General features: G+C 45.7%; 1 protein-coding gene across 3 annotated transcripts in view; it reads right to left on the reverse strand.

The window, feature by feature from the left end:
• MMD (monocyte to macrophage differentiation associated) overlaps window positions 1-15,414 on the reverse strand; it is a 76,626-nt gene that overhangs the window by 9,105 nt on the left and 52,107 nt on the right. The window contains exon 7 of one of the 3 annotated variants that reach the window (XR_009246941.1): window positions 2,632-2,821. Coding sequence is in view for 2 of the 3 variants with exons in the window: in XM_058676057.1 (XP_058532040.1) it covers window positions 5,376-5,447 (72 nt within the window). In the remaining variant the exon portion in view is untranslated. Of the gene's footprint in view, window positions 1-2,631; window positions 2,826-5,331; window positions 5,448-15,414 lie in introns of those variants that run through there. The other 2 variants (XM_058676058.1, XM_058676057.1) reach the window with 2 other exon arrangements.

The raw sequence follows: 15,414 nt of genomic DNA on the forward strand, positions 1-15,414 counted from the left end.
ACCCTTCCCACAGATAGCAATGTCCTCAGCCATAGGTAACCAACTTTGAATGGGTGAAAAAGAATAAGCCTCCAAGAGTTTGCAGACGCCCCCTCCTGCCCCCAGGTGCAGCCAGGCCCAGCAAGAGGAGCCAGAAGCTCAGCCCAGCCCAGCTGACTCCACCTGAGACAGGGCCGCTGCGCCTCCAGGGAACCACCCCGCCTCCGCCACAGGCTCTCCTCCCCAGCTGTTTTTGATCAGGGCTTTGAAGGCGGGAAGACACGGTGCCCGTGGCCGTGCTAGCCCCGGGGCTCGCGCCTCTCGTCTCGGGCCTCTCCCCTCGGGCCTCCTACCTGGGCGGCCCGCAGAAACGCGCCTGCGCCCTGTCTCCAGCTCTCCGCTCTCTCCCGTGGCCTCCTGGGAGCTAGAGGAAAGCTGAGGGGCAGAAAAGCCGCCTGGAAAAGAACCCTTAAAAGACCAAAGCGCCTTTTCATTCCTTTGAATGAAGGTGAGTTTCAGAAAGAAAGGAAAAATAGTTGAAAAGAGTAGCCAGAGTGGGTGAGCTCAAAGGAGACCGGACTTGCCTTGTCTCCCAGGTCCCAGTGGCTATTTGTGTACTGAGCTGCTCGTCCCTCCCTCCCTGTCCTCAGTCGGCCTCTCTCTTCCCCTCTCAGCTTCCCAGTCCTCTCCCGTGTGTGTGTGTGTGTGTGTGTGTGTGTGCGTGTGTCTGCCTTGCTTCCTCTGTCTTTCCTCCCCTGCGTATGCTGTACCTCTGTGGGTGGATGTGGAAGACAGGCGGGAATGATTACAGGGACAGTGTGGACAGAGACTCAGGGCCTCAGGCAGGAGGGACAGAAAAGCCTTGGTCCCCTGACTGTGATCCTAGAATCACTCCAGAATTCTGACTCCTGCCTCACTATCCCTACGGCCTGTGGTTGGAATGTATCCTACAAATGTTCATGTACTGGGAGTTTGGTTACTGAGCAGACAGGGCCTTGCTACCACCCATGGGGTTGGGGTAGTTCTTGCAGAGTTGGGCTGGTCCTGGGCGAGTGAGCTGTAACACAGCAAGCCTGGCATGTGGCTCTCCTGCCGTGAGATGCCGCTGACTGTAACCGATGAAGCTCGGTAGGTTCTTTCCTCAGCTTAGTATAGGAATAAAACGCCATGAGACAAGTGCAAATGCAACAAAGTCTTTGTTGAAACAGTGATAGGAAAGCCCTGCTCCACAGAGAAATAGGGAAGTAGAATGTCCGACTGGACACTGGCTTTAGGGGTAACGGCTTGGGTTTTTTGAAGTTTTTTTTTCCTAATAATAAGAAACATAGGATAGGGCATAGGGGGACCCAGTTGTCTGGGCTGACAGGTGTCTTGAGTGAGAGTATTCAAGTGACTATCCTGTCCAATCTGGGAGCTTGGCCTTCAGCTTCCCACTCCCTAGGTTTGGGCAGAGAAGCAAAGGAAACTCTTTTCACTTTGTTTTGCTTTGCACTGTACATGCAGATGGTGAACTGTGGGATGGGGTCCAAGAAGTGGGCACCCCCATTCTCCGAGGCCCTGGACTCGGCCTTACTGACCATGCTGTGATGCGTCCAGAGGCCCTTGCCGGAAGCAATGCTGTTTGGGCTTCCAAGCTACCAGAATCATAAGTTGAATAAATTCCTTGTCCCAAAATACAGTCTAGGTCTCCCACACAGGTGGCAGGGCCTCGGGTGCTTCAGCCATGACCTACTGCCTTCTAGGGTGTGCAGTAGTAGAAAGCTAGAATTGGAAACAGAGCCAGGACTCACACCCAAGAACTCCAGGATCACCTGAGGCTGCCCCAAGTGGCATCTTAAGCACTGTGCCAATGCTAACCTCAGTACATCTCTTTTCTTTAAAAATTACCCAGCACGGTAGCCTAGTGGCTAAAGTCCTCACCTTGTATGTTCCTGGATCCCATATGGGTGCTAGTTCATATCCTGGCAGCCCAGCTTCCCATCCAGCTCCCTTCTTGCGGCCTGAGAAAGCAGTGGAGGATGACCCAAGGCTTTGGGACGCTGCACCCACATGGGAGACCCAGAGGAGGCTCCTGGCTCCTGGCTTAGGATCAGATCATCTCCATTGCAGCCACTTGGGGAGTGAGCCAGCAGATGGAAATCTTTCTTTCTCTGTGCAAATTTGAGTTTCAAATTTTAAACAAATTATACAGATTCATCTATTTTGTTTGTAAAATAGACCAAGACACTACTCAAGGCATTATTAAGATCACAAAATAGTGTTTGAGTCAGAGGGTGTTGTCGATACGGTCCAGCTGGTAAATCCTCTCATTTTTGAGATGAAAACATGTTATCCTGAGAAGTAACTTGCTGAATGTTATATACAACTAAACAAAAATCCTATTTGTACATCTACTACTATATGTGAAAGAAAATCTCAAAGTTTAATGAAAATTCTTTCAGTCAACTGGGAGTAAAAAATAACTTGTTAAATCTCACTGCAGTGTCTACTGAGCATGACCCGTTTTGACAAAGTCATTACCAACGTTATACAAGTAAAGATATGAACTACCTACTGCAACAGGCAATATGCACGTGTAAGTTTTTGCTTTAAAAGAAGATGCAGGGGTGGGCATTTGGTGTCATGGCTAATCACTGCTCAGGGTGTCCTCACCTGACATTGGGTGACTGGGTTTCAGTCCCAGCTCTGCTCTTCCCTCCAGCTTCTTGCTAACTTGCAGTCTGGGAGGCAGCTCAGATAGTTAGACCTGGTGGAGTTCTGGCTCTTGGCTTCCGGCTGGCTCATCCTTGGCTCTTGGTGGGCATTTAGTGGTGGAAAGCAGGGAAACAGAACTCTCCTCTCTCTGTCTTTCAAAAAAAAAGAAACGAAAATTAAAATACATGAATTAAAAATGTGTTATTCTATTATTTTTCCCTTCTTACTACATTTATTTTTTTTCCCCAGTCATTGTGGTAATGAAAGAAAAAGTATATGGCTTTCTGGCCCTGGTCATTATTTGTGTCATAATTTTTTGGGAAAGTAATTGTGGTGGACACTGGAGGAGAAGTTAAGATATACCTGCTTGTGGGATGCCCCTGGAGCCCCTCTTCCTGCAGTGAGCAGTTTGCTCTGGATTCTGCTCCATTTCTGCAAGAGGAGAGAGGCCCTGTCCTCCCTTGGGAGTCCTGAAATGTTTCAGAGAGATTTCCTCTCCCCTGCACCATGGACATTTTGTGCTATGTCTTTGTCATGGGAACTGGCCTGCAGTTTGATATTTAGCTCCATCCCTGGTCAACCAGCTATGCAATACCAGTAAGACACCCCCGGCCCTCATTTCTAATGGTGGCAATGAAAATTATCCCCAGAGGCCAGTGTAATACCACAACTGGCTAATCCCACATTTGCAAGTGCCAGCATCCCATATGGACGCTGGTTCATGTCACAGCTGCTCCCTACTTGTAGTCTAGGAAGGAAGTGGAAGATGATCTAAAGTTTTGGGACCCTGTATCTGCATAGAAAACCCAGATGAGGCTCCTGGCTCTTGGCTTCGGATCAGTTCAGCTCTGGCTGTTGGGCCATTCAGGGAGTGAACCAGCAGATGAAGGATCTTTCTGTCTCTCCTTTCTGTGAAGTGTGCCTTTCCAATAAAACTAAATAAATCTTAAAAGAAAATTTTTCTCTAGAAATTTCCCCAGCTGGGCATCGATTCTTAGGCTGAGATTCTCCAGTTTAAAAGCCCTGGAGAAGCCCTTTTCTATGTAGTTGAATTTCATTCTCTTGCGGGGGGGGGGGGGGGGGTTGTTGTGTTGTTTTGTGTGGTTTCTTTGCCTTTGTAAAGTTAGAATTATAACAATAATTTCAATTTGGTGTGAAGTTCAAAAACGGTGATACATATGAAAAATGACTTGTATCCCTAAATGTGTTTTTGCAAATATGGGAGGTCATTATTACAGAGAGGTCTAAAATTTTCTGCTACAGTTGTGTTGTGGGGAGTGGGGGATCATCTTTGGCTTCCAGGAAAACTTAACTGGACCATTAAAGATCATTTCTTTTTTTTTCCAACTTAAAAAAAAAAAGGCTGTTTCATTTATTCATTTATTCGTATGAGGTTAGGAACCCAGTCTGTTAGAAGTACCGAAGTCTAGAGCAATTTCTCTCGTGCTATCGCTCTCCAGCCTTTTTCTGCAGACTGCCTGGGAGCAGGTAAAGCTTAAAATCCCTTGGTGCTGAGGGTCAAACTCTCAGTTCCACCTCCCGCCATAAGTCTCTGCTGACCTCTGGGGCATTCTGGTCTGGTTCCTGGCTATCTGGGAGAGTCCTACCTTGTTCTTGGGCAGCTGTCCATGTGTCCTCACACCCTGAAGCCACCTTATAAACTTCCTAGGATTTCCCCCCTAAATTTTGTTTGTTTGAAAGTCAGGGAGACAGAGATCATCACTTGGCTAGTTCACTCCCTAGATACCTGCACCAAACCGGGCTGGAATAGGCTGAATCCAGGGACTAGAACTCAAATCTAGGTCTCCCAGGAACCCAAGTTGGGGCCATTACTTGGTGTCTTCCAGTGTGTGTATTGGCAGAACGATGGAATTGGGTATACAGTGTGACTCAAACCCAGGCACCCCATCCAATATGGGGTGTGGTTACCAACCCAGCATTTTAACTACTGAGTATGATGGCTGCTAACCCCACCACCCAACCTATTTCAGTCCTATAATTTTGCCCTCTCTACCTTCCTAGGCGCTTCAGCTGTGTCTCCCATACCAAGATGAAGTCAGAAAATTCTAGATCCTCAGAACTGTGGTCCCTGCACCTGAACAGTGTTGATAGCCTGCTGCCCTGATGCCATACCGGATGCTGGGCTAAGCAGATCATGGGTTACAGTCCCAGGGGTAAGTTAACCTATTTTCTTATCTGTTGGTCGTACTGAGTCACTTGAAACAATCCTAGGTGGGGAGCCAAAGCACCCATACCTCACGCCTGCTGTGATCTCATCCAAGTCTCCTTCTAAGACCATGAAGGCTTTCTTCCCCTGTGCTGTTGGCTGAAGGGTTCTTTTATCATCACCCCTTCCTTCTAGACCTACTTTATGGCATTCTTCTGGCAGTTTTCTCTGTTTTTCCTTTGGCAATATGGCAGAGGGGCTGCGTAGAAAGAAATATATTTACCAGTAAGTTGCATTGAGATGTGTTTCAAAAATGAGAGTGGAATTACAGGGAGGGTGCAGGATCAGGTTAGGGGATAGAAGTGTTTGAAAATAACAAGCAAGCCCCAGACTGTCTTCATGCTTTCGCTGACCGTCCTGCCACCAGAGGTAAGCCCCTGCCCTCCAGAAGGCCGACCTGCTCACCCACAGAGAGGATGCCCCCCAGCATCCTCCTGGCTCTTCTTGGTTTTCTTCCCGTTTTCTCTTTTCCTCTTCATTTTTCCATCACCGTCTGTTCCCGTTCTGGATTTGGTTTCACTGTGTGGTTTGCTCTTGGGAGTTGTCCCTGGAAGGGGGCCGCTGGGTTAGCAGAGGACTCCCTGCCTGTTCTTTTTTTTTTTTCGGGGGAAGCCAGGAGGACACAGCTGCTCTGGCAACCAGCATTTCCAAGGAGAGCCGCCAAGCACATGGGGCTCTGCTGAGCGGGCCAGACAAAACCCCTAGTGGGCAAGTCATTCTAGTGCTCCTTCAGAATTGCCTAAGAGGGCCAAAGGAGATGGCCAGGGGGCTTCACCAGCCTGTGGCTCCTTGGGAAGCAGTCTCCAGTGGCTCCATCTTTGCCAGTTCAGACCATTCAGCCTGTAGAAGGCCAACCATGCATTCTTGGTAGCACCCTTCCACTTGGGCCGCATGCAGATATGTACATGCAGGCACACCTCTTACGTGGACATGTACCCACCCAGACCTACCTCCCCTTGAGTGCTGTTCTACAAGTCTGGATTTATATAATGGAACTGTCTCTGCCACATGAACTAAAATAAATCTGGCATGCCTTTCTGGGTGGATTTTAATTAGGAAAGACATAGCATTAAATTATGCTTATTACTTTCAGTTGTCTGTACAGGCTGTGGATTTAGGAAAAGGCAATGGGACTCATGTGAGCTGGATGTTTTTCACAGGATAGCTCTGGGAGGGTCAAATTTCCAAGGGCACTATTACTTTCTTTTTCCTGGATGAGGGAGACCTGGTTGAGGAAGGAGTTCTAGGTTTTAAGATCATCATCATTATCATTCCTAGCATTCCTTGGCTCCGTACAACCATCCCAGCATTTTGTATTCGTGATCTTGTTTCATGAAAACGCAAAGTCGACCCTGGATGTCCTAGAGACACACCCTTAGCATGAGACAGGTCCTCCTTGGAGCCACTGTGTGTTACAGTGCCTGGCTGTGAATCCAGCAAGCTGATGAACGGATGCATGAATGAGTGATGGCTGTGTGAAGCAGATGTTCTCAGACTGAATCAGATGCGGAATTGTGTGTAGCCATAGTGTCCTGGCACTAGACAGCTAACCAGTGGTCCTATTCCAGGGATGGCTACATTTTAGGCAAAAAATTTAGAATTTGGAAGAATGGAGAAAACTTGTCTCCCTTGCTTCTTTGTCCCAACTGTTTAATATTATCTCAAGAAAGATGACTTTTCAGGCCCTAACTGTGATTTTGGGCCAACTGTTTAGCCCATCTGACTTTATTTCTTCCACTGTATCCCAGGTGTAACAGTACTATCTACCTCCATGACTTCTCTAAAATGAAAGCAAACAGACATCTTTCCTTCTCCCATTTAACTTAAAATAATGTGAGGGCTCACATATATTAAATAACTTTTTATCAGAGATGCTCATTCAACAAGTGTTTATTGGTGGTTAATTATGAGCTGTATTCTAATGGCAGGAAGACAGTAGTGAATGGGACAGACAGGGATGGGTCAAGAATGATATGATAAATACAGTCATTTCAGATGATAGCTATAACGAGAGTAAAAGGAAGAAGGGAGGGAGTAAAAGAGTGGAAAGGCTGAGAGGTTATGTTGAGGGTAGGATGGGGAAATTCTCCAAGACAAGCATCTTTGAAGCTTACATGGAATCAAAACAGGAAGCAGCCATGCCTACAAATTAGGGAGGAGTCATCTAACCGACAGGAACAGTGTAACAAGGGCCCTGAGGCCGATCTGGGCTGCCCAGACAAAGGCTGGTGAGCTTAGGGAGTGAGCTCTCCTCCCACCACAAGGTTCGGCAGGCAGACAGATGCCAGATCATGGGAGATGTTGTGGACTTGGCGAGGAGTTTGGATTTTATTCTAAGTACTTGGAAAGTTTTAATAGGGGAGAAGCAGATTCTGTTTTACATTTTAGAAAGAACCCTCTGGATGCCATATGGAGGATGAAATACAATGAGGTACATGTGAAAGTTACATGGAACAGCCAGGGGCAGTGGTGATGGGTACTTGGTCTGGGGGACAGGGTTAGCCTCTGCAAGTTAGTAAGGAATCGGGACTTAGCAATGGGGCCTGCTCTAGCAATGTCAGGTGCCTCGACCTGACATGACACAATATAACTACTCCTGTTTTTGCGATTTTAAATGAGTCTCCCCCAAGCAAAGCTTTCTGCCAAACCATAAGGTCCCTGAGAACTGAATGGAGGTCTGATGGAGGAGCAGGACTCACCAGAGTCTCTGAGGTCTGCTCTCCTGAGATTCTGGCTAGAAAAGGGGCCTGGCAAGGGAAGAGCAAGGAGACCCAGGGGGCCCTGGAAGGAGTGGGGCATCTGGCCCAGACTGAGGTTTGAGGAATAAACAGTGGAGGGGGGGGTCACATCCAGGGAGGAAAGGCACTCCTGAGGAGAATCAACAAGGTAGCTATTTGCCCAAGGAGACAGAACATAGGGTGGAAGGTGTTTAGAGAGAGAACATTGTGGGTGCCTAGGATCTTCGGGCCCAGTAGAATGAATGTGTCCTCTACTGTGTAAATTACAGGGAAGACTTTAAAAAGCCCATCTCTCTCTCTCTCTGTATCTCTCTCTCTCTTTCAAGCCAGAATTGAAGAGAGGAGACAGAGTTAACTAGCCATCTGCTAGTTAACTCTCCAAATGGTTGTAATCACTAGACCTGAGCTGACCCAAAGTCAGGGGCCAGGAGCTTTGCCCCAGGTTGCACACATGACTTCGTGGACCTAAGGCCTTGGAACAGCCTTTGCTCTCTTCCCAGATGGTTAGCAGGGAGCTGGATCAAAAGTGGAGCAGACAGGACTCAAACCAGCAGGCATATGGGATGCCAGCACTGAAGATGGGTGATTAGCTTGCTCCATCACCACTAGGTACCAGGTAGATTAAGGACATCACCGAAACTTGCACAGCAGGCTGGCAGGGAGAGTTGTGTGAGAGAGGATAGTTTTTGAGTTGTGCCTAACGCAGCATAAGAAGACTCATGCACAGCAGCCACACTGCAGAAAGATCTCTGCCTGCATCGCCACCACTAGTGTTCTGCTCTGGGGGCTGCTCCTCAGACCCCTCCTCTAGCTCCTGATACATCTTCTAGAAGAACATGCTCTTTCAACATCTCTAAGTCCAGAGGTGTGGGTCCCAGAACTGGCTTTGAATGGACTTTCTGTACTGAATGACCTGACTATTCAGGATCTTGGGGCCTCCAAGTCTTTAGCAAACTGATGAACTAGAAGCTGCAGTTCTAGCTCCTGTCCCCTGCCTGCGATGCCAGAGCAGCGAAAGCACAGGGGTTCCTGTTACAGTGGTATGCTCTGTGTGCGTCTTCCCTTCCGTTTGAATCTTTCCTTTTTCACTTGTACCTCCAACCCTGATCCCTGTCATCCTGTTCCTCCTCCAACAGTCATAGTGGCTGAAAAGACCTGCAGGGAAATGCTAATTGTGAAAGCATAAAGAGGAGCCTGTTACTATACTGACCATTTTTTTCCTTGAAGAACTCGAAGTCTGAGACCAGCAGCTTCCTTCTGAGGCTTGTCACTGAACACCAGATGTGCCGTACGCAGAGCCTGTAGAACACAGCAGCTGCTTGGGCCATGCTCCCAGGGCCTGCCTTTCCTTGGAGCTTCCTCCTGTGACACCTGTGACAAGTTTTTGTGCCTTTCAGCCCCATGGGAACTGTGTCTGTATCCAGCAGGAAACGCTTGTGTCCTTGGCTCAAAGTTGCTATGTTGTTGGTGGGTGGGGCCATCCCAACCGTTTCCACATGGACATGTTCTTTCCCTTCTTAAGTCCTCCAGGCACCTGGAAAATTCATATTCGTTCTTATTCAAAAGCCAACTTTTCCTCATTACTTTGATTCTTATAGGCTCACACATGGCTCTGTGCCTGCGGACATGAACAACTTACACAGTGCTACACAGCTATTGTGCAGCAACCATGAACTTTGGTCCCTTAAGTTTCAGTACTAGGAATAGCTGGCATCCTTCTTCAGAACTTGTCTGCATTTATCTTGGCCCTGTGAATCATCTGGCTGTATTTTCTTTCTCTGTAGCCTTGGATGATAAGAAGCTCAGAGCCAAATTTATGACCCATCACTAGCAAGTATACAAATAGCGTGGCACAGTTGAATAGTTTATCTTTGTTTTTTCCCTGTATCTCCTATCTTTGAATCACCTTAATTCTATTATGTACTTATAGAAGAACACTGGACTACTTTGTGTTTGAGTCAGTAAACTCCAGTGTTGTCTGAAACAGGCCATGACAACATAAAAAAGTAAAAGGTATACATATACATCTCTGAAATTTTCATCATAATCTTGCAACTGTCAAGCCAAGTAGAGCTCAGAGTGGTTATGTAACAATCAAGATCACGCAACTTTTAAGTTGAAGGGCTGGAAGTTAAATCTGCATCCATGTGACTTCAAAGCAAATGTTCTTGACAGTCATAATTGCTTATATTTAGTGAGCACTTACTGTGGGCAAGGGTTTGTGTACACTGGCCTCCACGTGTTACTCCACTTGCCCTGGCAACAGCCCTGTGAAACAGCTGCCACTGTTAGCAACCATTTTGTCGATGAAGAGAGCGGAGTTTAGAGAGATCAACTAGTTCTTCAAGGTCACTCAGCTAGTGCAGATACTGAGACTGAAGCCCCCTTGGCCAGTACCTTGACTCTCCTTACTCTTTTCTGTCTCATTCACTTATAATAGGGACAAGTACATAAGAAAAAGAGAAAAGCAAGTCAATAAGAAATAGATTCCTAATTAGGTGCTGTTTGATTTCTGTTGAATGCCCAGCTGCCTGGTTATATCATGAAAGATGATCATCTGACAAATCCCATTGGAGAAATGAGTGTCTGGCTAGAGCCGGGTCTATTTCTGAGTTTCACAGTTCTTCATGGAGCAGATGGATTAAAAACACAAAGTCTGTGAGCAACATTGAGTTCTAAATGCCAGCCTGAGCGCTAAGAGAGGAAGGGAGCTACTTAACACACCAAGGTAGAACTAAAAGCCTTTTGGAAGGGCCACATGCGCAGGTGTGCCTCCTGCCAGAAAAGGTGAGAAATTCCTCCAAGAGTGAAATGGACACAAAATGTAGAGTTGCCCCAAAGTACATTGTATTGGACCTCTCCTATGCTGAGTGCTTCATGTATGTTATTTTCTTCCTTATAGATTTTCCAACAGACATATCGTTATTTTTGCTTTATAAGTGGCACACATACAATTTAATGATCAAATAGCCTGCTGAGGGGCTTAACCAGTCTGTTGAGTCTCTAGGAACCATAGTTACACAGTGCTATGTCGACTGTCACAGTTGGTCATCCTCGGCAGCTCCTGACTTCTCCAGCCCCTCAGGGTCAGAACTGTAGCTGCTCCACATTCCACTGGAATTCCCTGTGACATGGGCTGGAAATTTGTCAGCAGTGGATTTCAACAGAGAGGCTGCCCACATGATTGGTTCAGTTCACGGGCTGGCACTCTTGGCCTGTGGACTAGGTGGGAGCCTTGCGTTCTGAACTTCAGTCTGCCTAACTTGTCCAACGTATCTTCCCCCTCTCTCCTGGGGGAAGCGGATAGATCCTGCACCCTCTGGCTACTAGTTACTGAGCAGATGTTATCGTGATTATTAACAGCAACAAAAGCCCAGGCCTGAACTTCGCTAAAGCCTTTTGAGGTTTCTTTGTACCTCTGCAGTTGGCCGATTTCCTTTAGCGCGTTTGCAGCTTTCTGTCCGCTGTCCCGGCTGCTGTACTGGAACCAGCCATTGCAGCTAGTTTTCCCAAACTGTGTTTTTCTTGGCTCTTGTAGGGATAAGATCACTAAGGTTTAAGGTTTAACTCACACAGTGTTACTATGGTCTTTGAGAAATGTGTGGGGAAATTATAGAGGGGCTCGACAGAGACAAAAGTGAATGTTGCTTCAATTTTTTTCAAAAACTGCACTTAACTTTGGTTAATATATTAAAAAAAAAAAATTATTTGGAGGCCAGAGTTACAGATGGGGAGAGAGAGATCTTCCAACCCTGGCTCACTCCCCAAATGTCTACAATGGCCAGGGCTCAGCCGGACCAAAGCCAAGAGCTGGGAGCTTCATCCAGATCGCCCACGTGGGTGGCAGGGGTTCAAACACGTGGGCCATCTGCTTTTCCCGGGTTAGTCAGAAGGGGGACAGCTGAAATTCAACTTGGTGTGCACACATAGGAGGTGGGCATCATGAGTGGTGGTTCTACCCACTGTCACAATGCCAGCATCAATTATTGTATTATTTTTAAACAAACAAATGACATGTGAAGAGTAAAGAAACAGTGATTGATGAATAGTGAATTGGGAAAACTCATCATGAGCTAGCTAACCTGGGCCTGGCATAATAGCCTGATAGTTAAACCCTCACCTTACATCCTGTGTGGGCACCGGTTCTAATCCCGGCTGCTCCACTTCCCATCCAGCGCCCTGCTTGTGGCCTGGGAAAGCAGTCCAGGATGGCCCAAAGCCTTGGGACCCTGCACTCACGTGGGAGACCTAGAGGAAGCTCCTGGCTCCTGGCTTTGGATTGGCTCAGCTCCGATTATTGTGGCCACTTGGGGAGTGAATTAACAGATGGGAGATCTTTCTGTATCTCCTTCTTTCTGTATATCTGCCTTTCCAACACATAAATAAAAGAAAATGTATCTTGAAAAGAAATAGCTAGCCAGCTTTAATTTTTAGCCAAAGTTATCTTGCTGGCAGATTTTGGAATACAACAGATATTGTTTGGGAAAAGAGTCCAAGTATTTAGAATGTAAATATTCTAAAACTAGCTAATGAGTAAAGCTACCTGTCTTATATTTCCTGGAAAATGTCACTCACCTAACTTACCTTTATTTGACCTTACTCAGAGCTGCTTCAATGTGAAAAGCCTGGGATATTTATTGAAAATAATCAACAGCAATTTTTTTTTAACACTGTAGCTACCTTGGGGGTTGGGGGTGGGGGTGGAAGCTGACCGTAACAATTACCATAACAATTAAAAGAAAAATCTGAGGCATGAGATATTCACAGAAGGCTTTGAAAAGTTCTAGAACATTTGTGGGAATCCACAGGCCATACATATGTGCAGGGTTTTCCATGGTGAGTGAAAGGTGAGATGGCTCTTGTCTGAAACTTGATGCAAATCATGAGGGTCTACAGAAGAGGAAGTGAAGGCTAAGGCAGTACTAGCTGCCTGCCATATCATTGATGGCACACTCCAACACGTGGAGCCTTAGCTGAGGCTGAGAACATACTACTACCATGGGTCCCAGGAAATTACTACCCAGTCATTATCTGACCAGTAACTGGATAGGAGACTTGCCTGAATTTGTTCAGAAAAGTGTTTATATATGCAAAGAACAAGAGAGCAAACAGTAACAACAAATTCTTAGGGAAGAGGGGAATCTGATTTCCAGGATGGCCACATTATATTATTTTAAATATTTGATCTTCCACAAAAAAATGATGAGACATAGAAAGACAGGTATGACCTGTATAAAGAGTAAAACACCCAATAGAAACTGACTCTGAGGAAGCTCACATTAGAGTTGCCAGACAAAAGACTAAGTCACGAAGAATGTGCTCAAAGAACTGAAGGCAATTATGAGTAAAGAACAAAAGGAAAGAATGGGAACATACCTCATCAGATGTAGAATATCAACAAGATAAAAAATTATCCAACATGGTGGCCTAGTGACTGAGGTCCTTGTGGGTCCCAGTTGCTCCACTTCCCATCCAGCACCCTGCTTGTGGCCTGGGAAGGCATTCAAGGATGGCCCAAGGCCTTGGGACCCTGTACCCACGTGGGAGACCCTGAAGAAGCTCCTGGCTCCTGGCTTCAGATGGGCTCAGCTCTGGCTGTTGTGGCCACTTGGGGAGTGAACTGGTAGACAGGATCTTTTTCTCTGTCTCTCCTCTCTGTAAATCCGACTTTCCAATGAAATAAATCTTTAGAAAAATTGTAATATGTCATCAAATAGAGTTGAAAGACCCTAGTCAGTAGGCTGTATTCTCAACAGAAAAATAACACAGTATAAAAGAAAGTACACAGGTAAATATAACATTTGTGACACATCTATTTTTATTTATAATTCTTTTCCTATATGAACTATGACATTCATATAAGTAACTTGTAGACTAGTAATGAAAAAGTTGTAATTTGTATTACAGTTTTGGCACAAAGGATCAGGGTGGGAATATATAGATATATATAGATATATATGTAGACTGTAGTTGTATAGGCACAAAGTTCCTATATTCCTTTAAAATTAAGTTGGTGTTGATCCAATTTGGATAATTATAATTAAAAGTTAAAAGCAATTACCAGAGCATCTATTTAGGAAGTCCAGTTAGATATGTAAGGCATGACAGTTGAAACGATACGTTAGAAGTACCTGTGTGACACAAAAGAAGGGAACAAGAGAGGGACGGGAATTTAAAAATGAGAAATGAAACAAAACCTGCAGAAGCAAATCCCGCCTTATTGGTACTTACATGACATGTAAGCAATTTAAAGATTCCCAAAAGGCACAATTGGCCGAATGAATCAAAACTAAAAACAGTATACCGCTCCGTGCTGTGGACAAGCAGTGTCTTTATATTCAAAAACATAGGTTGGTTGAAAGTAGAGATACAGAAAAAAAAATCTACAATATGCAGTTACAGGAGAGCATTATCCAGTGAATAATGTATCAAGCAAAATGAATTTTAAGAAACAATGCAGCTAAGGCTGCTGCATTCACAGATGGACTAAGCCCACGGAAGAGGGGTGGCAACCCTCCTTTGGCTAGGTCATCCTTAGATGCCACTTCTCCGTAAGAGGCTTGGCCTTCCAGAAATGCCCATGGGCACACTGGAGCCTCCAGCAAAAAAATCACAAAGGTCAACAGCAGGTGTACAAACCCCTGTGTCGGGTAGCTGGCACTTTAAAGATGTGTGATCTAGGAAACAGATTTTTGGATTGATCTGATAGGGGCTGCAGGTATTTAAAGGGCTCCTACAGAAAGATGTTACATTTGATCAAGATACCAAAGATGAGGTGGGCAGAACAGATGGGTACGAGGAAGACACGTTGTGGCTCACGATAAACTCACCCGTAAGTGAAAGTGGCACCTATTCCTAGAACTGTTTAGAAGGTTTTCTATCAGGAATGGGTTGAGGGTGTTAAGTCAACACCTCCCTGCGGGATTCACTCAGTAAAAATGCACCCATCGTGACTACTGGATGCGGTTTTCTGTGCAGGCCCACCAGGACAGAGTGAAGTGCTCTGTAACCCATCCATCTCTATGCACATTTTCCCCCTAATTATTCAATAACCAATAGAAAGTAATCACCCAATAAGTGTTTCTTGAATTTAGTTAAATAAAATGGAATCCTCCAATGGAAACACAAATACTGAGGTGAGCAAACCTTCCCAAATGAGTTCCTGATGTCTCTTGACAATAAATGAGAAATAGAATTGTTAGAAGAGGCATAAATATGGACAGATAGGTAAACATGCAAAGCGGCTCAGAATCCATAAACTACTGAGTACAAGCACCTTGGAGTCAGGTGTGGGTTTGAGGCCTGGCTCTCTGCCACTTTCTAGCTGGCTGTTTGATTCTGGGTGAACAGTGTGTGTATATGCACACTGTGTGTGTGTGTGTATGTGTGCAATGTGCCTGGTAACTAGTGACCACATAATAAAAAGATATATAGATTGCAGAAAATTCTTTGTGTACTTCCTTTATAAACTTCGAGCTCCCTATGCAACCAGTTACTACATGATTGTCATTCATTTTTCCTCATTTTCACAGGAACTAGAAAATGGTGGCAGAACACTAGCTTTCTAGGTCCCATCCTAGGGCTCCTGGTACAGGGCTTGGTCAGGACAGATTGTTTCTGGGATGTGAGAGGCAAGTGTTTCTAATAACCAAGGATAAGAAACCAGATTAATGTCGACAACTGGGCTCAGACCCTGAGGCTGCACTAGTGGGGGGCAACAGACGATGTCAGGAAAACAAAAGAAAACAGCGCCCGGAAGAAGGCAGAAAGTCCGTA

This window comes from Ochotona princeps, chromosome 17 (assembly GCF_030435755.1).
Source record: "Ochotona princeps isolate mOchPri1 chromosome 17, mOchPri1.hap1, whole genome shotgun sequence".
Lineage (NCBI taxonomy): Eukaryota > Metazoa > Chordata > Mammalia > Lagomorpha > Ochotonidae > Ochotona > Ochotona princeps.